This window comes from Betta splendens, chromosome 9, assembly GCF_900634795.4.
Source record: "Betta splendens chromosome 9, fBetSpl5.4, whole genome shotgun sequence".
Taxonomy (NCBI): domain Eukaryota; kingdom Metazoa; phylum Chordata; class Actinopteri; order Anabantiformes; family Osphronemidae; genus Betta; species Betta splendens.
Genome location: NC_040889.2, coordinates 1611399 through 1638192, shown reverse-complemented (window position 1 = coordinate 1638192; position 26794 = coordinate 1611399). Strand labels below are relative to the sequence as shown.

At 40.3% G+C, this 26794-nt stretch overlaps 1 protein-coding gene across 7 annotated transcripts in view; it reads right to left on the bottom strand.

Annotated features, from left to right (window-relative positions):
• The window catches only part of LOC114861407 (DENN domain-containing protein 5B-like), a 53712-nt gene that overhangs the window by 25186 nt on the left and 1732 nt on the right, over positions 1-26794 (bottom strand). For 4 of the 7 annotated variants that reach the window (XM_055511419.1, XM_029160559.3, XM_055511421.1 and 1 more), the window contains exons 2-3: positions 11449-11508; positions 1358-1467 (exon numbers count right to left, since the gene is read on the bottom strand). In XM_055511419.1, the coding sequence (XP_055367394.1) occupies positions 1358-1467; positions 11449-11508 (170 nt within the window). The remainder of the gene's footprint in view (positions 1-1357; positions 1468-11448; positions 11509-26794) is intronic. The other 3 variants (XM_055511420.1, XM_055511422.1, XM_029160562.3) reach the window with 1 other exon arrangement.

The window sequence follows — 26794 nt, the reverse complement described above, 5'->3', positions numbered from 1 at the left end:
GATACAGTCGAAACAATGTGGTTTTCGGCCTAGTCGTGGAACGCTGGACCAGCTTTATACCATTAGGAGGGTGCTTGAGGGTTTGTGGGAGTTTGCCCAACCAGTCTACATGTGTTTTTTAGACTTGGAGAAGGCATTCGACCTCGCCCCTCGTAGCATTCTGTGGGGGGTGCTCCGGGAGTATGGAGTCCAAGGCTCTTTGCTAAGGGCTATTCGGTCTCGGATAACCGGAGTAGGAGCTTGGTTCGCATTGCCGGCAGTAAGTCAGACCTGTTCCCAGTGCATGTTGGACTTTGGCAGGGGGGCCCGTTGCGCTGGTTCTGTTCATTACTTTTAAGGACAGAATTACTAGGCTCAGCCAGGGGCCAGAGGAGGTCTGGTTTATGGACCACAAAATTCGACCACAGATGGTATTAACGAGAGTGTTAGTATAGGCATTGGCTTTCGTTGCACAGGGGTCAACAAAATTACGGCTACAGCACAGGTGAGCAGGTTAATGGCATGAGTCACCATCAGGTGATCAAAATAAAGCAACAAACAACAATGTAGCATATGGCTCCTACATAAAGTTTAGAAGTTATAAGTCACAGTCCAAAATTACTCTGTGAATGTCATATTAACTGTAAGCGATCTTAATAATATTTGAATTATGACACTGAAATGAAGAGCATGTAAGAAAAATCCTTATTTAAAGGAAACATGAGAATCAATATTAAGGCATTAGGTTTGTAATTTGTTGGGATTTGTTTGCAGGTATAGGAATTGTGGCTAAACTGTCTCATCCTGATCATGTCTCACCTCCCAGCAGGAGAAGGAGGGAGTGATGTGTGGGAAGATGAAAGCCAGTGAAGGGCTATGGAGGGCACAGGACAATGAAAGGAAGAGGAATATGCAGTTTCCATAGAAAACTCAATTTGCAGCTTGCAATCTTTAGGGGGTTGGATTTCACTCAGTGCACTGCTGCATAATGCTTGGTTTCCATGCCTAAGTAAGGCGAGAGCCACAGCTGAATAATTCAGCAGTGCGGATGTAGGACAGGTGGCAAAATAGGTGATGACCTTTCATCACAGGAGAGCGACAACACACATCTGAATGTACATTCAAATGCTACTAAGCAAGGCTGCTTTTGGTATTAATTCAGCAGACTATTGTCTATTGTATTCAGGTATTTGATTTCCAGAAGGGCTCAAATACAATTGCTGTTAACTTATAGGGCTACTTTGTCAGGTGTGAGACCTAATAATGTTCCTAATAAACAGCATTTGTAAGTAGCAATAACAATATATTTACCACATTTGACATCATGCACAATTAGCGGTATGAGTTCATGTAGTCACCCTTCACACCTTTCACCTACCATGTTGACAGCATCTTGATCGAATGTGTTTTCTGCCACATTCTCAGGGTAACGTGCCAGAACTTTGGACTTGAATGTTCTTTTCAAAGGACTCTGCTTAAAGTTTTCACCTGGAAAGATAAGAAGATTAAACAAATGGCGTAAGACATGTACTGCTTATGTACATATTTTAAAACATTCTCCATATGAGTGCAGACCAGCTGGATACAGTACACCAGTACACATATCTACACTTACATTAGACTATGATAAAAGTGCTTTCTTGGTCACACAGGAGATCAAAAACCATGGTCAGTGTTTTGAACCTGACTGACACACCATATGGATAAAGATGATGCTCTGTCCCCGCTGCTGTTCTACATAGGCCTGAATGCCCTTAGCAAGATCACCAACAATACTGGTTACTGGTACCAACTATAGAATAGCACAACCATAAGGCACCTGTTCTACATGGATGGCATCAAGCTGTATGCCAAGAGCGAACAAGCTATCGTCTTGCTGATACATATCACTAGGGCCGCAACTAGCGATTACTTTGATAATTGATTATCCAGCTGATTATTTTTTAGATTAATTGAGAATCAGATAAATTAAAAAAATATATGATTTGTATGTGTTTGCATGTTTTGCTTATTATAAATCCCTTAAGTTTTTTTTTTACTAAATTTTAATTTGGACTCTTTCAATCTCAAATTAAATACAAAATCCAGTGTTACAATAATAGGACTTCAATAACCAAAAAAAAAACAAACAAAGCAAGTATACAGTTTTCTTCCATTTTGAAGATCTGCAGCAGCCCCAGGCAACCTGACTGAGGTAAAAAAACACAGGAGAACATGTGAACTCCGCAGAGACTCCTGGGCTTCTTCTGTCTCAGGCAACAGTGACAACTACTAAAAACCATGTTGTCATATTTTAATGCTGCTGTTATATTTAGTGTCTGCACCGTTTAGGTTGTGCTGTTCTGTAGTTCCATTCATTACTGTGTAGCGAACGAGATGATTGAGCAACTGATGCTGGCGGCAGAACAGATTAAGTAACAAAGTAACTTTTAACACAACTCCACTTAATGAAGCATCTTTACTTTTTTTTTTTTTTTTTTTTTGAAAATGAAGCATCTTTACTTGATGGATAAACAGCGTTTGTTACTGCTGTTACATCCGGGACACCAGTGTTTCATTCTTACGTTCTCCTGTGTTGCTGTAATATTTACAAACCACGAGCCGAACACTGTATAACTTGCAGGTTAAGGTTGTTTGTTTAATATTTAATGCTCATATGAAGAAATTGGGGCACAGCCTTTCTCCTCCAGCCGGTTGGTTGTTTTCTCCTCCATTTCGCCAGCGGCTGCATTATTTTGTTGTCAAAACCATTAAATGAGCGGCCCAACTAATCGATAATGGCAAATCATTATCGATCATTTCTTTGATCAATTATTGTTTTTATTTGTTGTTGCAGACTTACATACCACTAGGATATACAGCCAAGACATAAGAATGTCATTCAGACTAAATAAGTGTGGTTGGATGGTAGCAAGGAGAGGAAAGGTAGTCAGGCCTGGGGGGACAGAACTGCCAAGAAAGAATCCCACAGGCAAATGGTAACCACGAGGAGGCTTCAAGGAAAACAGTAACCTCCAAAGGCTAATGCAAGTCCCGAAAAGTCAGCTTAATGGGAAAAACAAAGTCCGGGTGATCAACACCTATACCCTACCAGTCATCAGGGAAATATAATAACCTGGCCAAAAGAGGGAATGGAAGCCACTGACATCAAGACAAGGAAGGCTACTTACAATGCATGGAGGGTTTCACCCCAAATCCAGCACCCTGGGACTGTGCGTGCTTAGTGAATACCTCAGGGAACAGAGACCAGGGGATGAGAAGAAGGAAGAGGAGGAACCCTTATGGAAGGACAAACCCCTGCACGGTATGTACAACCAATTATCATTGGTTGGACCAGGCTGGACTGAAAGACAGCACAGGAGCAGGCTCTGAGTACTAGATTAATAGATACTGGGATCTACCATACCAGGCAGGACTCCAGGTGCAGGCTGTGCAAAGATGCACCTGAAACAATCCAACACATAACAGCGGGATGCAAGATGCCTGTACAGGAACATCTGTGCTGAGTACATGCTGGAATTCCCAAAGTCCAAATGGCACACACCTCCAAAGGTGGTTGAGAACGACAGAGCTAAGGTCCTGTGGAACTTCCAGATACAGACAAACCGGTATTGGCCAAACAAACCCGACATAGTTGGGGTGGACAAACGAGAGAATGTGGCTGTAGTGATAGATGTAGCAATCCCAGATGATAGCAAAATCAGGAAGAAATAGCACAAAAACATTGAGAAGTACAAAGGTCTAAAAGAAGAGATAGAGAAGGTGTGGAGGATTAAGGTACAAGTGGTACCTGTGGTGATGGTGGTTTGCAACTGAGTGCGAAGCAGCTGGCTATGGCCATGAGCTTTGGGTCATGACCGAAAGGACAAAGACAAAAGACAAACGAAGTAGGAACTTCCGACCTTATGGAATGCAGACGTGTTTTTCTGTCTGCTCCCTCCTTTACTTGCTTAGCAGGGTCTGTGTCTCTGTTCTTCTGATTATCCTGATATGCTATTTTGAAATATTTTTTCACAATGGAGCTGGCCACTCAGTGTTTTTAGAGTGCAGTCAACATCTGACAGCTCAAAAAATACAGTAGCCAAAAACTGACTGTTGTTTTTTAGTGTTGCCGGTCAAACCCCTACCTTTCTGCAACAACTGATTAAAGAAAATCTCTACCTTTTCCTTTGCTGATCACAATATATATATAGGGTCAATTGAGTCTAATTGGCTGACTGACCGTAAGTGTATTGCGTCACATCCGATAACTGAGGTTTGCTGCTGCTACAAGTGTACGGTGTTACTCTCCGCTCTTTTCTAAATATTATCGCCTTATACCTGGTAGCGACTGCTAGGAGTTGCAAAACAAGCTTGTAACACTCAAGCAGCTTTTCTTTTCATTAAATGTCCTACTAATCTTCACTGTTATCTTGTGTTTTCTCTGTTAGCATAGCACCTAGCTTACTTTCCTGCTATGGCTTCCCCCTTTTCCTCTCCCTCTCGCTCTGTTCGATGCTCGGTGTGTCTTTGGTTTAGCTTATCCTCTGCCTCCTTTAGTGATGGTAATGGTATCTGCAATGGGTGTACGCTAGTTGCAGGGTTGGAGGCGAGGTTGTTAGACTTAGATTCTCGGCTTCGCACCTTAGAAAACAGGCCAGGTGGCCAGGCCCCTTTAACCGGTGCGGAGCCTCCTAGCTTAGCTGCTACCAGTCCCTCGGCAGGCACCAAGCGGCTGGGTCATGAGTGGGTTAGTGATGTGTCGTTCATGAACAATTCGTTCAACATGAACTAATCTTTTATATGACTCGGGAGGAACGAGTCCTCTCAGTGTACGACCTGATTAGCTCCATGCAGTACCTTTTCTCGCCACATGGCAGCTGCTGGTTAAGTTCAGTCAGCGGTACAGGAAATAGAAATGATTCATTCAGGACTTACTCAACTGAGCATCCTTACTCAATGAGTCGTTCTTTTGTCACGGGAGCAGCAAGCGCTCCATTGTTCATTCCAGATTCGTTCCTACGAATCCTTATGGAACATGCATTCTTTTGTCACGTGACAGCTGTGGCTCATCTACGGTGCTGTGTAAACTGATAAACAAGGAAATGATCTATGTCTGATTTCTGACATTTATTTATTTTACACCTGACAGCCGATATACATTATTTATTCCTGGAATCATAATTAATTAGTGTTCTTTAATTTTTGTAGATGTGTGTAGTTTCATTGTGTATATAGCGTAAAGCGTGTTTGTACAGTAAATACTTAAATACAATACTTTCGAACATTATATCAACATGTTAATTTTTTGTTCCCGTATACTCTGCCACAATCATAAAATATAATAATAATAATAATAATAATAATAATAATAATAATAATAATAATAATAATAATAATAATAATAATAAGATATTATTATATTTTAGTATATTTTTTTTATTTTAGTTTTTAATATATTGTTACGTTTTGTTTTAAAAGTCTCACGAATTGTCAACATAAGTTTTACTTTCACTTATCCTCTACCAGCTGTCATGCAAGAGGCAGCTCGGGCTGCGCGGTTTAGTTCATCATTCTCGTTAATCAGCTCAGGCTCTGTGGGGAGCACCAAGTACTACAGTTCTTTTGGGATTCGTTCATATGGATCGTTCGTTTGTTAACTTTTCACGTGACAGCCGAGCCACAGCAAGCGCTCTAGTTCGTTCCCGACTCATTCATAAAGATCCTTACGGATCATTCGTTCGTTCTTTTACCACGTGACTACTGCCAAGCAACTGTCGCGCTGTTCAACAACAATGGCAGGGAAGATGCATGTGTATTCGCTAGGTTTTTACATGGCTTGAATTGCTTGTGGCATTTTGTGATTATAATTTGTCTACTGAAGCAAATGCTCATGTTGTTTTCAGTATATAGTGTTTGGGAACTGCGACCATTATTACAGCGCTACCTGCTGTAAATGAACGAAATCAACAAATGACTCAAAATGATAGGTTCACTTTACTGATCGAGAGTTAAAGATCCATGTCAGTTAAAAGAACCGAAATTCCCATCTCTAGAGTGGGTTGCGGCTCATAAGAAACTTAGCTTTAGTCAGGCGCCCACGGTTCACCACCAACCGCTTCACATTTCAAACAAATTTTCCCCACTTAGCGACACAGCCGCTGAGAAACCCACTCTGATCATTGGTGACTCCATAGTCCAAAACATGAAGTTAGAGAATCCAGCGATCATAGTTCAGTGTTTGCCTGGGGCCAGAACGGGCAACATTGAGTCCTATCTTAAGCTCCTGTCTAAGGATAAACGTAAGTACGGTAAGTTCTTAATACAAGCAGGAGCTAATGACGCCCGGTTACGCCAATCGGAAGTCACTAAAACTAACATTGAGTCGGTGTGTTCGTTCACCAAAACAATGTCGGACTAGTTTTCTCTGGACCCCTCCCCAATGTGACCAGCGATGACATGTATAGCCGGCCGTCATCGTGTCTAGGTGGTGTCCTAAAAACGGTGTGGGCTGATTAGAAGAGACGGCGTCCATCCCACGTTAAACGGAGCCTCTCTGCTTTCTAGTAACATGGCCATGTTGCTTAGTCTCCCCACTCTGTGACAACTCAGAGTGGAGCCCAGATCGCAGAGTCGCAGTCTTACACGCCTCTCTGCATGTTCTCTACAGCCGCCACCCACTCTTAGTCTTAGTTATCGCATAGAGACTGTGTCTGCTTCTCGACCACCTAAACTATACAAGTCACACACAAATCAAAGAGGAGTGACTTACCAGAATTTAATAAACATCAAAACAGTTCCTCTTACAGAACACAGTAACAGTAAGTTAATAAAGTGTGGTTTATTAAATATCAGATCTCTCTCATCTAAATCCTTGTTAATAAATGACTTGATAAGTGACCATCACATAGATCTGTTCTGTCTCACTGAAACCTGGCTGCAGCAGGATGAATATGTTAGTTTAAATGAGTCGACCCCAATGAGTCACATCAACTATCATGTTCCAAGAAGTACAGGTAGAGGTGGAGGAGTAGCAGCAATTTATAACTCAGACTTATTAATTACTCCTAAACCTAAACATAGTTATAACTCATTTGAGAGCCTCACTCTCACTCTCACCCAGACTCTAAAACCCAGAAGCCAGTTGTGTTTTGTATTGTTTACTGTCCTACTGCTGAGTTCTTAACTGAATTCTCTGAATTCTTATCTGACTTAGTTCTTAGCACAGATAAAGTCATAGTAGTGGGAGACGTTAATATTCATGTAGATGTTAATAGCAACTGATTCAGCACAGCTTTCAACTCATTAATAGACATATTAATATTGGTTTTACTCAGCAGGTAAATGAACCCACTCATCATTTTAACCATACCCTCTGTCACAGTTTCCTATCCTGAATTGTACCGTAGCATGAGCTCGCCCGTTAATGAACCCAGCCTGTCCTCTGATCTGAAACTGCCTAAACCTCTGTACTTTGACCCCGTGCTTATCAGTATATGACCTTGCCTGAACTTTGCCTGATCCTGCCTTTGGCTAAATAAATCTGTGTACTATCATCCACGATTGTCTGAGCCGTGCATGTGGGTCCGCAGCCTCAGAAGACCTGACACCCGCGATCTTGACATATGGAGTTGAAATTGATAATTTAATAGTTCTTCCCCAAAACTCTGTTATCTGACCATTTCTTATTAACTTTTGAATTTACCATAATTGACCTTACAGCAGCTGGAAATAAATCTTACTATAGCAACGCTGTTGCCAGATTCAAGCAGATGATTCCATCTTCTTTTGCCTCATTGTCTTGTAGATACACAGAGGAGAACAGTCACCTAAATCCTTATGAACAGGTTGACTGTCGTGTAGATGATGCTGCAGCTTCTCTACGTACAATGTTAAACACAGTGGTCCTCTGAAGAAGAAGACAGTGAATCAGAGGAGGTTAGCTCCGTGGTATAACTCGGAGATCCGCAGCCTAAAGCAAAGGACTAGACAACTAGAAAGACAGTGGCGTTCCAACAAAATAAATGTAAACTGCATAGCATGGAAGGACAGTCTAATAATAAAAAAGCACATTGTGCTTCTATGAAAACATATTACTCCTCCTTAATTGAGGAAAACAAAAACAACCCCTGGTTTCTTTTCAGCACTGTAGCCAGGCTGACTAAGAGTCATAGTTGTGTTGATTCTACTATCTTCTATCCTCTATCCTATAATCTCAGCAGCAATGACTTTATGAACTACTTTACTAATAAAATTATCACCATTAGAAAAGAAATTCAGCAGCGACTTCCTCCAAATGACAGACAGCACTGTGTAGATCCATCAGCTTTTACCAAGTCCTCTGTCTTACCTAGACAGCCTTTCCCCCATAACTCATATGGAGTTAACTTCAATAATTAACTCTTCCAAGTCACCCACTTGTCTTTTAGACCCCATCCCAACCAGATTAATCAAAGAAGTTCTACCTTTAATCAGATCGTCCATATTAAATCAGTTCAACCTATCTTTACATTTAGGCTATGTACCACAAGCTTTTAAGATGGCTGTAGTCAAACCTTTATTGATTAAAAGGAACAGCACTGGGATGGCTTAAATCCTATTTGTTAAACAGATTCCAGTTTGTTCATGTTAATGAGAAATTCTCCACATGCACAAGGATTAGCTATGGAGTACCACAGGGTTCTGTGCTTGGTCCAACTCTGTTTAGCCTAACAGCCTAACTTCTCTAGGTGAGATTATTAGGAAGCATTCTATAAATTTTCATTGTTACACAGATGATACTCAGCTACATATGTCTTTGGAACCAAATGAAACAGATCAACTAATCAAAATAAAAGTTGTTTAAAAGACATCAAATCTTGGATGTCCCAAAACGTCCTTCAACTAAATTTAGATAAAACTGAAATTCTTATCGTTGGGCCTAAAAATCAGAGAGAGAGACACTATTGAGTACACATACATATACACGCCCCTACTCACCTTCAAAGCACTCAATGATAAAGCTCCTTCTTATCTTAAAGACCTCATAGTTCCTTATGCTCCCAGAAGAATGCTTCGTTCTCAGAGCGCTGGGCTACTTGTGGTTCCTAGAGTCTTTAAATGTAGAATGGGAGGCAGAGCTTTTAGCTACAAAGCTCCTCTCCTCTGGAACCAGCTCCCTCTTCAAGTTCGAGAAGCTGACACACTCTCCACCTTTTAGATCAGGCTTAAAAGCTTCCTTTTTGATAAAGCTTATAGTTAGAGATGGTTCAGGGAACTGGCAGTGATCTTTTCTATCCAATAACCTCCCATCATGTTCTATGTTCAACTAACCTTGTCTCTTTTTTCTCCAGTAGTTGTGCTTCTCCCGCACTCTGTCCTCACCTACAGGTATCATCAGAGTCAGAGCTATGTGTCTGTGATGGGCAGCTGCGGATCCAACCGTCCTGCCTGTATCCAGTCCCTGGTCCAACTATCCTTCCTGTGCTCTGTTGTTGCTTGTTGTTGTTGCTGTGCTTTTCTCTTTCTCTCTCCCTTCATCCCAACCGGTCGAGGCAGATGGCCCCCTACATCCAGCCTGGTTCTGCTGGAGATTTCTTCCTCGTTAGAGAGGGAGTTTTTCCTCTCCACTGTTGCTGTCAAATTAAAGGCTTGCTGTATGCGGGCCTCCATTCTCTGTTGTTTAAATGTCTTTAACTAAAAAGCTGAATGCTAAAGAAATAAGATGGATGAATTTCTTTCATCTGTGTTTGGATAAGCAGAAAAGAGTACGAAAGGGTCAGCCACAAAAAGTGGGACTGATTTGTATTGCAAAGAGGAAGTTGACCTAAATAGAAAGACAGGAAATGACAGAAAGTCTAAGAGGATGAAATGGATTGAAGGGGATAATCCAGGTGGAGGTGGTTTATGCTGTGAAGGTAGTGTGATACACAGACAATGACAGTGATTCCAGCATTAAAAGGACTAAAATAACATTCCTTTTAATAATGGCTTTTGTATAAACTAGGCTGCAAATGTAGTTTTTTAATGGGTGGGTTACATGGTGTAGTTGGTTAAATTTCTATAGGTTCATCTTAAATTTGAATCAACATCCACTGTACTTAAAGTAACACTTCACCATTCTGCGGCTTTCCAACAAATGCATTGGTTCAAACTAAAAAGTAGCTAAATGACTTATAAACGTCTTCATTCAACATTTATTTATGCAATGCATTCTGGATTTTGTACAATATGAAAAATTCATTAACAACAGAGAATTATGCCATTTTCTCTGGACATAGACCATCAATGTTAAATGTTTTTGCATTTCAACGTGTTGTTTAGTATGCAATTGAGACATGATGTACACACGTCATTGCAGAAGCGCATATGATGTATGGGAGGTCAGGTCACAGCATCCATATACCAAACTTAGTCTCATGGAGCTGTAAGTATGTGGGGTTTCATATATTCAAAATAAAATAAATAAAATCCGATTTGTCTTTGAGAACACTTGCTATTGTTGCAGTAGTACACTCTAAACTCACTGGAGCCAGGGGCTCCGGCTACTAGGGCCAAAAGACTGAACTGAATCTGCTAATGATACCTAGTCTCTAAAAGCAAACAAGAATTCCTGTTGAGAAATATTAAACTGACCTACTAGGCCTGCAGGGACCAGACAGACAGATGGGGGAAGGACCCAAATGCACAGCCAACAAAGTTACGCACTAAATAATGTAATTACCGCAAATCCCGCACTATAGGGCGGACCAGAGTTAGAGCTGCACCCTCTACACTGAAAAAAAACTTGTAAGACTTACTTAATAAAATCTCTGTAACAATTTGCACACAAAATGTTTTATTATATTTTACTGGGGAGATATCAAGTTCCTACTAGGATCAAATAAAATATACTTACTATTAAACATAATGTTATTGAAGAGACTTAAATGGTACTTAATTTTACTTAAGTAATGAGTTATTTTTATTAATTATATGCAAGCAAATTTAATTCTCCTTTTTAGAACATGAAGCTCATAATCATGAAAATATTAGATAAATCTTGGTATTATAGTAGAGTATATTTTATTATATAAGCTTTTGATTGACTTTTAAATTTACTTACTTTTATGACATTAAGTTATTCATTACAATTATGTACGTTACCAGTTTCATTTTGATAAATTACCATATTTATTTTTCTTAATGCATGAACATTTAAAAGAAATCACAATAGAATACAAAATAAAATGGAAAAAACTGCACCGTTTGAAGACATCCTGTCTTAATAAAGCACTAAATGTCTTCAAATACTGCTATAACATCAGTATTACCAAGCATTTGCAGTAGCCCTATGCCTCAGTCGACAAAGCTACTTCTGTTTGTACAGTACCTATGATCACTTTTCTTTACACTTTTTTTTAGTAACCAGTTTATGGGCCGGGAATTACGGCACACACAAAGAAGCAGAAGCACTACAACCATGAGAAAAACATAAAATCATCATAGCGGTCGATCACAAACAACATTTACCTGTGGCTGGAGTATCTGGATCCCTGCCTTGACGGTCTGCTTCTAACCACTGGTATAAAGCTATGGATGAATCACATGCAGAAAAACATAGAGCAAAAAGAAAGAAAGAAAAAAAGAAGCAATGTCAAATGAATGCACACAAACAAATTAATAAATGAGAGAGTACAAACATGACACAAAGTTTCACAATTACACGGAGCATAGCATTCAAGATGTCACCCCCTGAGTGTTGAGTGTTGGCATTCTGAGACAGTATTTTTTACTTGTTGGTTGTTTTTTTTTTTTTTTAAACAAGTGTAATAATACAGGACATACATTCTGAAAAGAAGGGGTAATTTCACAAATTGCAAATGTGTTTGGTACAAATTCATTGCCTGTAAAGTGTTACATATTATTAACTTTTTTAACATTATTAACTTCATAAAACTTGAATGACAGCCAAATAAAATAAGTCATTTCAGAGATGCCACAACTCACTATCTGCTTATATAATGAGTATTGAGTTAAGTAGTGGGTTATGGTCATTTCATGCAGCAGTATTTTCTCAGAAATAAACCGTTCCAGGCTGCAAATCATTCATTTTATAATCCACTCTCAACTTTAATACAGTTACAACTGAAGACCAGAGTGACATTAGAACTAGACACTAGAATGTAAATCCAAATTATTCAATGAAAGTAAACATTTCTGCTTTCTTATGAAAACTAACTTACCTGCTTACACAGGTACTACACCCATTCTAGTGTTCCAGATCTGAAAGCATTCATGAAGGGCTTGAACAAACTAAAAATTAAATACAGTAAATGTGCATTTGCCTGAAATGTAAAATAAATGTTCCAATCTCGAGCTCTATTTGACCATTATATACGTTTATTGTTATATTTTTAGAATGTTAATTGAGTAGCAGAATGATGATTGTGTTAAAAGCGTCCATGCACCACTCTTATAGACAGGAGACATGAACAGGGTGGGAAAGGACGCTTCAATACAAATGATGTGTTCAGCATCAGAAGCAGAGAGAGTTAAATCCTTTGAGACTTTCACAATGATGTAAGTGCCCATTATAATTGCTAACTGAAGCCAAATCTGCTTCTGTTGTTTACTAATTTCATTACAGCACAGTATAAACAAACTAAACCTGCCCATCTGTTGATGTATTTACTATGTGAACATACAGACAAGCGAAGAAATCCGTGTGACTGTCTGTGCATTGTGATGCAAGTCACTAAAATGCGGCAAGTCCTGTAGTGTATTTTAAACTGATGGGTTTTGTTTTAGACCAGTTAGCATGAAGAAAGTATTGCAAGAATATGACGAGAAAACTGTTCTCTGCTACAATAAATTATACAAAGTGATGCAATGCTCTGCAAACTAACAGCAACATAAAAAGTGCATTGTATTGTTGCTTCCATTTTTTTTAAATCCAAACTCAATTGAATGCACACAACAGGTGCTTAGATTTCAATGTCATAATAGGTTGTTTAATTCTTTAACAGACTGAGAAGTGAACGATCTGTTGATGTTTTGTTCTTTGTCATGTACAATACAGTGTCTCTACAAAGACACATCATATCTCAGCTTCCTCCTCTCTTGTCTTTAGGCTCCATCATTTGTTGGAGTTTCTCCTGCAGTCAGCTGTTTAACAAGCTGTGGCGATCGATCACAGAATAACAGCTGCTGACTACTACCGATGTAGGTAGACGAACAATCAGCAGTACATGATGACAATGGGACTGATGATCAACGAGCTAAAATGATAATAGATTATACATGTTTCCTTTTTTACTCCTCTTACACCTCAAAGATCTGTGAAAGCCTGAAAGTCTCTGCAGTCATTCTGAGAGTTGAGGTGTCAGCCAGTTCAGATGATGGATAAGTCAGAAGTGAGGAAGTTGTTCAGTTGCTGGGTGACAGGAAATCCCTCGTACTGTGCTGTTGGTATTATCTGATCAATACATCACAACACTTCAGATCAGTTCTTATCAGTTCATTCTCACTTTTGATATTTTGAAAATAAAATTTAAACACCGCCTTGACAAACACAAAAATAGGAAAACAGAAAACATGCTAAATTCAAATGACGGATCATTTAGCCCTAATTAACCCTAATCATATTTTAAGTAACTATAATGAAGAGAGGACCAATAAGTGCCTGCATTACGCTGATTAGCTATTGGTTTGCATTTTGGTCTTCAACAAGTACACCTTAGTTAAGATTGATTAATTCATTATTGAACCTTTTTTTTATTTCTAGTAGCATCTAAATTGCATTCATATTACGCTATCTCTTCAACTGAATCTTGATAATCTATTTGACTACTATGCACTGGGATATACAGTCAGGACCATAAATATTTGGACAGAGAAACATTTTTTCAAATTTTGTTTCTGTACATTACCACAGTGAATTTTAAATGAAACAACTCAGATGCCATTGAAGTGCAGACTCTCAGCTTTAATTCCATGGGTTGAACAAAAAGATTGCATAAAAATGTGAAAAACTAAAGCATTTATTAAACACAATCCCTTCATTTCATGGGCTCGTAAGTAATTGGACAATTGACTTCCATGCTATTGCATGGGCAGGTGTGGACAATTCCCTTGTTATGTCATTATGAGTGAAGCAGATAAAAGACCTGGAGTTGATTAGAGGACTCGTGTTTGCATTTTGAAGATTTTGCTGTGAACAGACAACATGCGGTCAAAGGAGCTCTCCATGCAGGTGAAACGAGCCATCATTAAGCTGAGAAAACAGAAAAAAACCATGGGAGAAATTGCTACAGTATTAGGAGTGGCAAAATCAACAGTGTGGTACATCCTGAGAAAGAAAGAAAGCACTGGTGAACTTAGCAACGCAAAAAGACCTGGACGTCCACGGAAGACAACAATGGTGGATGATCGCAGAATCATTTCCATGGTGAAGAGGAACCCATTCACAACAGCCAACCAAGTGAACAACACTCTTCAGGAGGTAGGCGTATCAATATCCAAGTCTACCATAAAGAGAAGACTGCATGAAAGTAGATACAGAGGGTACACTGCAAGGTGCAAGCCACTCATTAGCCTCAAGAATAGGAAGGCCAGATTGGACTTTGCTAGAAAGGAACTAAAAAAGCCAGCACACTTCTGGAAAAACATTCTTTGGACAGATGAAACCAAAATCAACCTCTGCCAGAATGATGGCAAGAGAAAAGTATGGAGAAGGCATGGAGAAGCTCATGATCCAACGCACACTACATCATCAGTAAAACACTGTGGAGGCAGTGTGATGGCCTGGGCGTGCATGGCTGCTAGTGGCACTGGGACACTAGTGTTTATTGATGACGTGACACAGGACAGAAGCAGCCGAATGAATTCTGAGGTGTTCAGAGACATACTGTCTGCGCAGATCCAGGTGAATGCAGTCAAACTGATTGGGCGGTGTTTCATAATACAGATGGACAACGACCCAAAACATACAGCCAAAAGCAACTCAGGAGTTTATTAAAGCAAAGAAGTGGAATATGCTTGAATGGCCAAGTCAGTCACCTGATCTTAACCCAATTGAGCATGCATTTCACTTGTTGAAGACTAAACTGCAGACAGAAAGGCCCACAAACAAACAACAACTGAAAGCCGCTGCAGTAAAGGCCTGGCAGAGCATTCAGAAGGAGAAAACCCAGCATCTCGTGATGTCCATGAGTTTAAGACTTCAGGCTGTCATTGCCAACAAAGGGTTTTCAACCAAATATTAGTAATGACCATTTTATTTTCAGTTATTTCATTTGTCCAATTACTTACGAGCCCATGAAATGAAGGAATTGTGTTTAATAAATGCTTTAGTTTTTCACAGTTTTATGCAATCTTTTTGTTCAACCCATGGAATTAAAGCTGAAAGTCTGCACTTCAATGGCATCTGAGTTGTTTCATTTAAAATTCACTGTGGTAATGTACAGAAACAAAATTAGAAGAAATGTGTCTCTGTCCAAATATTTATGGTCCTGACTGTATATGCTGCCACCTCAAAACATCTGCTTGATCACTGTCACATTATGTTTGCTAGCTGGGCAGGTACCTACTGACAAACAAACAAAGACAGACACAGATATTTGTTATATGTGGATTTATGCATGTAGATTACATTATAAGGACATGTCTTAGTGTTACAAATTTTCTGAAAACCTGGTTAACCTGTCTTCATTCTATTAAAAGAAGACAGGTGCTCTGCTCTATACCATTCACATAGGAATTGAACATTTTAGGCTTATTGAGAATGTCAGTACTTGACATTCACATTACAGCATGTATTTATACATGACATATTACAACCTAACTAGGGGTTGTCTGGTTCCTCAGTTCTTCTCTTTTTCTCCTGCTAAAGTGGGAGTATTTGGTTGCCCTGGGATTTAACAGGACTGGGAACGCATGCGCTGGGAGCAGCTACAGCATTAAAAGTGAATGAGGGTGTAAGTGGAGGATGAGAGCTGATCGGGCCCCTTCGGACAGCCCTTGTTTGTGCCTCCTCAAATTGAATTGCAAAACAGCAGAATCAGCAGCGGGAGCCACTTAAGAGTTCAGATTAACGCGGCCAGCAAGTGTGCGCATCCAGTCTACACTCACATCACTTTCTCTGTCAGTTAATAAGAACACTTTTGCTTATCAGTAGTTTTTGTTTTGTGTTGTATTGTGACACACACTTTACATTACGTTACAGGCCTAAATCACCTATTGAGCATCTAATTTACTTACAATTGTCCTCAGATGAACATCCCTAGAATACATATTATTCAAAGGAGTGCACACACACACACACACACACACACACACACACACACACACACACACACACACACACACACACACACACACACACACACACACACACACACACACACACACACACACACACACACACACACACACTCACAAAACACAATTAGGAGTTTTTGTAATATAATTTGCGGAATTTGAACCAAACAAAATGAACTGCATACAACACATCTCAGAAAAAAATATTTTGGATGGATGTTTGGGTTTTTGGGTTTTTGTGTCATCATGGATTCTAAACAAACTATAATAAAAATATAAGCTAACTGGTTCATTTATTCTGTCATACAGAGTTTTGATGTAAGTCAGGTTGATGAAGCTATTGCCACTTTAACAATAAACCTTCAGACAACCTCGCATATAGTTTGTATGTATCTTCCATACACCGTTTATTTGTTGTTTGTTTAATTTAATTAACATTCAAATCCAGTCATTCTCAATTGATTAATTAAGATCTGAACCTGACACCAGTCTGTCTTTTTAATGAACTTGTAGATGTGGTTTCTTTCAACAAAGAGTGACTCACTGCCTACAGGCATATCATCGTCAGCACCTGGTTAAAGCAGCTGCTGCGAAGACAGTTGTTTTTAGCTCACACACACACACACACACACACACACACACACACACACACACACACACACACACACACACACACACACACACACACACACACACACACACACACACACACACAATGAGGAAAGTGTGTGTGAAGCAGCCTTAATTGCACATAAACAAAACATTGACAAACTAATCATACACTGTCTCCCAACACTGATGCATAATGCATGCATCTGTTACCCTGCCAGGTGCTTTTGTAGAGTGTATGATGATCATTGTGGACCTCTTCTTTAGAGAGCACGACTGACAAGCTTTGTTGCAGCCTCTTTAGTCACACAGTAGACTTGACAGCAGCTACACTGATAGTGCTTCACCTGCAGCACAAACGTACAGATGCTGTATTGGTGCTTTTGAAGACTGTGTTGCAGCTAGTGATACTGTTGGGTGTGTGTCTTGCCTCAGAAGCATCTGCCTGCACATATGCTAAATATATTAAATCACCCTTAAACATATAGAGTCAGCCATGTTTGAAAGCAACAGTGACCAAAATTATAAGGAAATAGGAAACTAAACGAACAGAAATGATGTCTGAATGGACAAAGTCTCATTAAGAGCTACACAACATGCTTTCACATACATTTCAGTACACATGGCTCCTGAATGTGTGGAAAATAGTGGACGCGGTAGTGATCTACCAGCTAACCTTTAGGGGTCCTTTGAGACACCTGTAATCTTGTTAGCTCAGATCTATTATGATCTAATTAGACATATTTGCTACGAAGACCTTTGATAGAAAAGGTAAATCCAACCTAACTTCTTTGCTTGTTATGCCTCTTCAGTGGCCTATTTACATTTCCTGCAAAATTACAAAATATTGAAAAAAATATATAGCTTTGAGTTTCTAAGTAGTGCTGTCATAAGCACATGTGTTGCCGTTAGTAAAAGACCCATACGTCAGCAGGAGCTATTCTACCAACTGTCAAGACAGCATCACCCACTTGGCTTCACCAATATATTCCACCTAGTACGAGTAGGCACTCAGCCTGAACACACACGCATACAGTGTACAAACTTGGCTTTCTTCTCTCTAAATGGAGATGGCACACACTGCACCAAGCTTTTCTGCCAATGCCTGACACTGGCAAAGTTAGAGCTTTGAGCACCCAGTGTGCTTCCTTGGTAAAGAGACTAGCAAAAGTGTTTTTTTTAGTGTATAAGGGGGGGTTCCAGCTCAACAACCTCCTTATCATTACTATCATTACATGATAAAGATTGGGTGGGGCTGGAATAAGATTATAAAAATATGTTTTTTGAAACTGTATTTTGTACTTGAATTTGTCATGTTGTATGGACATAATTCTGGTTCCATAGATAGACTGTAGTGAGGACTTCATAAAAAAGGGGCCCAAATGCAGGTTCTCTAAACAAATCATTGTATTTTAAAATAAAGAAACTCAACGGTGTCAGTTCCAATGGCCAGTATGAGTCCTATCAAAAAATTTACTGTCCAGTCACAGGATGCTACCATAGCGAGGTCATTACTGTGCTATGCCGCCAAAACTATTTTTTTTTTCAATTTAAGATGGTGAAGAAATGGTAAAAGAAGGGAAGAGAAGAAAGTATAAAAACACAAAGGGACAGAGACTGTGAGAGAGGCAGTAAGGCTGGTGAACCCATTTTCATTCAAGCCCAAGTTATAGCTGTATCCCTGGGTCCTTGCATTGCTAGAAGCTTTTGATGGAGCTGACATAGTGCCACGAGTGTAATAACAGATTATCAGATGCACAAATAAGCAATCACTGCATTGTATTTATTTACTTTATCATGTACAACAATTTCAAGGATAAAGAGAATGTTAAGAAGTTCAGTGCTAATAACGACTGAGCACTAAGGGATTTGGAGGGGAAAATGTCCTTTAGCATTCTTTACTCATCACCCAACCTAAGGCAGCAGTCTGGCTATGAACAAATTCAAAAAGCTTTGCTGAAAATTAGCATGTAGTGCATCTGACAACATGTGACTATAACAAAGTAAAGCAAAAGTAGTGCTTAGTGACAATGAAATTGTCATGGCAAGTATACTGAAATATTTAAAACAGATGTTGTGCAGTTACAATATTGTCTTTGTGTATCACACTGACTGTATAAGAAAATCGAATTAATTTAGACCATTGCGCACTAATTGAAATGTTTTCTTAAATACAGAGAAACAAACTAAATCGACCTGTTGCAGTCTGATAAAAAGTGAAAACTGAAGGTTTATTCGAGCTGACCACTTTGATTAAGGAACGGGTACACAATATCTGTGTGTGTGTGTGTGTGTGTGTGTGTGTGTGTGTGTGTGTGTGTGTGTGTGTGTGTGTGTGTGTGTGTGTGTGTGTGTGTGTGTGTGTGTGTGTGAGCTAAAAACAACTGTCTTCGCAGCAGCTGCTTTAACCAGGTGCTGACGATGATATGCCTGTAGGCAGTGAGTCACTCTTTGTTGAAAGAAACCACATCTACCAGTTCATTAAAAATTATTAGAAATGTACGTAGATCTATGTACTTTTCTACAGTTCTACAGTTCATTGGTGACTCTAAGAGGTGAAACTGGGAAACTTACGTGAAAACAAAATACATAAAAAATTACTGGTAATAACTTTTCTGTCAACAGAAAACATTTTTATTTCATCAATGTACAAATAATCTGTGACACGCAAATGCAGCCACAGTAAGCAACATCGTGGTGAGGTGCCTGGTTTAACAATGATCCATTCATTTTAATGCATAGCGCGGATGGGAACAGATATGAAGCTGGTACTGGATCAGTAAATATTTTAATGGCCTTAATATTAATTCCTGTTATGTGTATAAAACCTGTGCACCGCCAAATATCATCCCCTCCTCAGCGTCAATACTAGTCGGTGGTTTAATTTAGAGACTTGATTAGTTGCTGATCACAGTCAGTTTGTCAGCTTCTCCTTACTGGGTCAGTTTGTCTTCTCCTTACTGTTGTCTTTCTTTGCTGCTATTCCAGTAACTGAATATCCCTGCTGTGGGATCAAGTTCATCTATGTACCTATCTGACACTTTGGTGGTAAATGGTATCAAGGTCTAAATATAGGTTAATCATTCACAAAATTCTAAATATGCAGCAATTAATTGGAGAAACAGTTCTGGAACAATTACAGTACATCCAGAAAACTTGCTTCAATGGCTAAGCCAATTTCTGTAATGATGATGAATGTGGAAGCCAATTTGTTTGGCAATCACATTGACCACTGAGAATTAAAGAGACAGTACTTATTTTTCTTTATGCCAAAAATTCCAAGTATTTATATATAAAAACAAATAAATGAATAACACAAGCTTGTGCCAAATCGCTGTAAAGTCTCTGGACTGTGGTTAAGGATTTACAGTGTTTACAAATTCTATATATGAAATAATCTCCTGCTTTACATCGAAAAAGCAATGCATTTGGCAGTGAAGCACTTTCAATCTAATATTAAACCACTTCTCATGGTGGCATTATTTCATGGTTCAGTGAATATTCCTAAAGTTACAACTTTTCAACAGTGCTAGAGAAGTTATCACGTTAAAGAGCTAAAAAAACAGCTTGACTAAAAGTATGTTTATATATGGGACTCAAAATATGGTTTTAATATAAGGCCTGCAATATGAAGGGAATGTAGTATTTAGCTTTTTGCATTCCTGCATCCCTCATGTTACTTGAACATCAGATTTCTAATATCGTATATGCTATCCTGTCACATTTTACCAGTCATTCTGCTGGGATAAACAAACGAGGCAGTGGCTCAGAAACAGCTGAAGTCTCTTTAATCTGCCTTGACAAGTCCACTGATGTCTCAATTACATAACATTATGTTCTTCTCATGGGAGGAGAGACAGCTTTGTCAGAGCAGTAAGTTAAAGTGACCAAGGTTCAAACTCACACACATAAATCAGACTATTAATTTGTGATAGTGTCATGTCTGGAGAGTAGTCTTGTATTTCAACTTAATTTGACACTGTCACAGAGAATTGAAAGGGTTTGAACCCTGCTGGATATAGGTCTGTAACCCCACATGGCAGAATTAAATTCTGTCTCTAGTTTGAAAATACCTAAGGGTTATTATGACATGCGTGAGCTTATCTGATGCAGTCATGCTTCGTTTACCCAGCCTTATCAAACAGACCAGAGGTCGGTGGATGAGTTGGAACTTAACTAAAGTCCATGCTAACTAGGCAGCTAAAATGTGTATACACACACACAGACAAACATACACACACCTTTCTTTCCCCGAATGTTTGACATCTACTTGCTTGACCAAACTTAAAAAAGGCAAAAACTGACTCTTGTAACATGAATAATGCTGCGGGATCCACATATCCCTTAAACGACTTAAATGATGCACAATTCAATCATTAACGAGTACTCTTTAAAAGTATGTGATTACGTGTCCCTATTAAACAAAATACTGACCTACACCAACAATTGCTCATAATTAAACAAATAAGTTGGTAGTGAAATTAAATATTATTTGACTTCAGAAAGAGAATAAAGCTGAGTTTGTATGTTCTCTTCATCAAAAAAACGTCTTAACCCAAGGAGTTATTATATAAGAAGTAAAAATCACCATAATTCACCATAATGTATTACGCCGAGGTGATGGCCTGTCAGTAAGCGGCTAGGTCTCTGTACCATGCCAGCACTAATCTGTCATAAGGGGCCTTAGTTACTGCTTTGTGGCCTATCGACATTATGTAAAGAGATTTATAGCCTGTCTGACATAACACCATGTTGTAAAGTGAGTGATGCTGACTGTACCCACCCCAAAGAGACAGATACGTATTTTACGTTCCATTTATGATGCAAAAGTAGGCATTCTCTCCCATGGGTTGCTTTAGTGCCTGTTAAGAACTATACATTTAAGTACACTGATGGTGCAGGCAATTTCAAACTATGCAGCTTCTGATTTCAATGGCTCTTCGCATTTAATAAGGCTCAGATGGGTTCTAACAAACCAAAACAACCCCCAAGCCTTCTGGTTCCTTTTTCAGTCTTCCTCTCCCATTAAGACTAAACAGACTAAACATATCATTATCATATCATTCTTATCTTATCTTGGAGGGAGGGGCACTGAAACGGCTACCTGGGCCTCCCTCTAACTTAGGCCCATTCTATCATTTAGGATCTACAATAAAAACCTACTTGTATGTATTTTAGGTACTACATATTTTTGTAAAGTTCCTGGCATAAAACTGCAGACCCAAGCCCTTCAACTATGTTTCTGAGCTCAGTATTCATTGCAGCATCACATTGTATGAGAGGAGGAAGCAGTGAGATGTGAAAGAGTAAAGGTTAAAGACGCTTAAGTGCGTGGCAAAATATGAAGGGACAAAGGTAAATTTATCTTACAGTAGAACAAAACTGAAATCTTTGCAATAAACTGAACTGCTAACACTGCAATGTTCTAAATACTACAGAGTCTATATTCTAGATATAGCACACGAATCAACAGGAGAGCGTGTCAGGACACATTGGCATATGTCAGTCAGCAGTGCTAGTCTGCAGCTTTTGTGCTGATGGACTCCCGTGTTGGTCCGCGTGCAGACAGATGGCTGAACCCAGAGGGAGCTTTATCTGCTTAAATCCCTTTGTGTCCTGTGCTACACCTCTGTGGTCCACACTCATTTAAAGCTAGACCAAACAACAAAATCATCAGCAGCAAGGGAGCTCTGAAAATTAACTACATAAAAATGACCAGACTGGCCAAATGGAGCCGTCTAGTATCCCAAACGCCAAATGTCCCATATTAAATTGGCTGGTCAGATTCTACAGATAGAATTACGAGTTAAAAATCACAAAGAATGTACATCTACTGTACCAAGTCAAGTTTTTCTGCAGACAATGGCATAGAGCTCTGTCTCAAAACAGAGACTGCTTTCTGCGTTAGTAAGCATAAGCCTCTATACTTTCAACAAGTCAGAGACAGACATGCTGGAACTTGTAGGAATAGAAGAAGCCTTTACTGGTTGTGTTGCACCTAGCTCAGAAGCAGAGGCGGCTATTATTCCTCTGCGCTTTAACCAGGCTGGGTCTTTATTTCCCACTGAGGTTACATTTATTTATTCACTCCCAGGTTAATGGCAGACTAAGACTAAAGCTGTATTCACATAGACATTTGGCCAGCCTTTGGTGGAATAGATTTATGTATTATGTTTCAAAAACAGGAGTTTGGTTTGTAATATTCACCTCTAGTAGTAGCGTCTACTTGCTTCATGTTGGTGACCCAATATAATGTGCTTTTTATATTCAGTGCCTCTAATGCAGAGGGGCTGATGATTAAATATAATGAAAAGTGGGGTGTCAAAAGGCAAAGGCAGCTTCTGATGTAACAAGACCCAAGAGAAGGGTCCTCCAGTGTCGCTATGCAGTGATTGTCATGCAAGTGTTATGAATGGAGGGGGTGAACAATGGAGACACACGAAAGAAAAAAAGCAGAGAAGGAGGATGAGCATGACAGTTAAGTCATCTTACGAAAACTGAGCTACGAAAGTGAGCTTCACACTTAGAACCTCTCCCCTGGGACTGTACATCTGTGTGTACCCAACAGCACATGCAACCAAGCAAACCACAAAGAACAGCAGGTGCTTTGCACAGATCATTAAAAGATAACTTAAAGATGCGATAACATAGACTTTATTCATCCCTGGAAAGAGACATTAATCAGTACAGCAGTTTGGAGGAAGAGTAAAAACAATGAACGGCAGCAGTATCAACTATACAAGAAAAAATTAAACAATCAATCAATCAATCAAGTAAGAGGTGTAGCACAGGACCAGTGAATACCATTGAGTATAAAACCAACAATAGAACAGCAACAACAAATTTAATACACTGTTTGGGTACATATTGTGTGTACTGCAGTGCTGTGTATAGTCTGATGGCTGTGGGGAGGAATGACCTGCGGCAGCGCTCCTCCTGTGGGTGTAACAGTCTGGTGCTGAAGGAGCTGCTCAGAGTCTTTACGGTGTGGTGCAGGGGGTGGGAGGGGTTCTCCGTGATGGATGTTAGTTTAGCCAACATCCTTCTGTCTGCCACCTCCTTGATGGAGTCCAGTGTGTTACCCAGGACAGAGCCAGCTTTCTTAACCAGCTTGTTGAGTCTCTTTCTGTCTCTGCCTGTACTGCCCCCCATCCAGCACACAACCTCATATAGGTCTACTGAGAGTCTGAGTCTACTGAGCCACCACAGTCCTCAGCAGCTGTCTGTACAGAGCGTCTGTGATTTTTGACCAGTCCCGTTAATTGTCAAGGTGAACACCCAGGTATTTAACAGTGTCCACAGTCTCAGTGTCTGAGCCCTGGATGTCCACTAGTGTGTGTGGTGGAGGGGACCTCCTGAAGTCCAGAAGCAGCTCTTTTGTTTTGCTGGTGTTTAGTATCAGGTGGTTGTTCTCACACCAGCTCACAAAGTCAGTGATGACCCCCCTGTACTCCTGCTTTTCACGATACACATCCAACAATGGCACCGTCGTCTGAGAACTTCTGTAGGTGACACTGGTGGGAGTACAGCGTGAATAGAATAGATGAGAGCACCATCCCCTAAGGTGCCCCCGTGCTGCAGACTACCATATCAGATACACCGTCTCGCAACCTCACAAATTGTGGCCTGTCTGTGACGTAGTTGATGGTCCAAGCAACCAGATGTTGGTCCATGCCTGCCACCTCCAGCTTCCTCTTCAGCAGTGATGGCTGGACGTATTGAAATACCATCCAGAAGAAATACCACCTGGAGACATCAAAAAACCATGACTCTCACAGTGCTTCCAGGAGACTCCAGGTGACAGGACCACCCGCTTCGGATGTTATCAGCCATTACGAATGGGCTGATCAGAACTTATCAGCGCATTCGAATGGGCCAGTAGGTGCCTGCTCTGCCTCCTCGCGAACAACTAACAGCTAGCTAAGTTGCTATGTTAAGCAGCTTTAGAGGTTATTGTGGTTAGGGTTAGGGCTGGATAACGGGTGGGGGGTTCAGGTTATAGTTAGCTAACACAATACCGCTAGCTACTTGCTAAGTTATGCTCGCTAATAAATCAAAATCCAAAACTTCGATCCTCCCGTCGGAACAACAACAGCTCAACAGCGCCCCCACTGACTCTGCTGGTTAAATCATCCGAGCCGTGATCAACCTTACGGATCATTGACAACGATCTACCGCACCTATTCACCGCTGCCAGCAGGTAGATGGGCACCTACCGGCTCATACGTATGGGCTGATAACCACTGATAATGACCATTGAATGGCGTGATAACGTCCGAAGCCGCTCACAGGACCCGATGCTGCAGGTAGATGATGGTGTCATCCACCCCGATGCCTGGTGGATATGCAAACTGCAGCGGGTCCAGTGCTTCAATGGGATTATTCTTCAATTAGGCTTGATTTATTGAAAAAAGAATAAGCATAAGAAAGCCTTTAATAGTCGCACAGTGGGGAAATTCCATCTCACAAATGCAAAACACAGCACAGTAAAGAAAGTACAGCAACAGATGAGACAGTAACAAATCAAATCAAATTAGGTTCACTTGGCACAATACAACACTGTACAGGTGGTCAGAGTGGATTAAGGGATAGGGTTATTCTATATTGTATAAGTATAATATAAATATTGTACAGTTTTCTACATAACCACTGATAGTTATCAGGTGTGGTGTGGGAGATTGTTAACAGTGCTGATTATTATTAAGTCTAATAGCAGGTAGGAAAGATCTATCTCTGAGGGTGAGGGTCAATAAGTCTACTACTAAGGCTGCTCTCCAGAGCAGGCAGTGAGTCCTCCAGTGGGTCAGAGTCCTGGTCCAGGATGGATGTCAGTTTAGCCAGGACCCTTCTCTCACCTCCTGCACCGTGTCCAGAGTGCAGCCCAGGACAGAGCTGGACTTGTTGATGATCCTGTCCAGTCTTTTCCTGTCCCTCACTGTGATGCTGCGGCTCCCGCAGACCACACGTACATGATGGCTGATGCCACCACAGAGTCATAGAAGGTCTTCAGGAGTGGCCCCTCACTCCAAAAGACCGCTGTCTCCTCAGCAGGTAGAGTCTGCTCTGACTCTTCCTGTACAGTGCATCTGTGTTATGAGACCAGTCCAGTTTATTGTTCAGATTCACAGCCAGGTATTTATAAGAGTCCACTGTCTCAATGTCCCTTCCCTGGATGTGCATCGGTGGTATGACAGCAGACTGCCATCGGCGGAAATCCACCACCATCTCCTTCATTTTCTTTGCATTGATGAGGAACTAGTTCCGCTGGCACCAGTCCACAAAGTCCTGAGTGAGTCCTCTTCACTCTGCATCGTCATTATCTTTGATCAGTCAGATGATCACAGAGTCATCAGAGAACTTCTGCAGAGCACAGCTCTGTTGTGTCTGAAGTCTGAAAGTACAGTCCCCTGTGGGACCCCCACACTGCAGGTCAGAGTGTCAGACACACAGTCCCTGACTCTAAAAAACGGAGGCCTCTTTGTGAGCAGGTCCATAATCCACTCTGTCAGATGGAGGTCCATACAAGCGTCCTCCAGTTGGTCTTTCAGAAGCACCAGCTGAGAGGTGTTGAAAGGCCTGGCAGCGAAGTTGGTCGACCGTTAGACATCATGTCCTTGAGCAAGACACTTAGACAACTTATACAGTGGAATACGCAACTAATTGGGTAGTAGGTGGAAGTGTCATTGTGAATGTGACACAACAATGCTGATTATTTTTGCCCTATATATCTTCTAACCAGAAAGATAGCCTGGGTTCTGTAGATCGATCACCATTTAGGAAACAACTGCGTTACCGCGCAATCTCTAGTCTGTGAGGCATACTCATGGTATTCCAAAGCAATAATTAGTATGAAATCTAGTAAACTATGTATGTCCTGGTCAACCTGACAGAGCAATTTTCACTTCTGAAGCTGGGAAAGAAAATGACAGTACACACAGCACTAACCTAA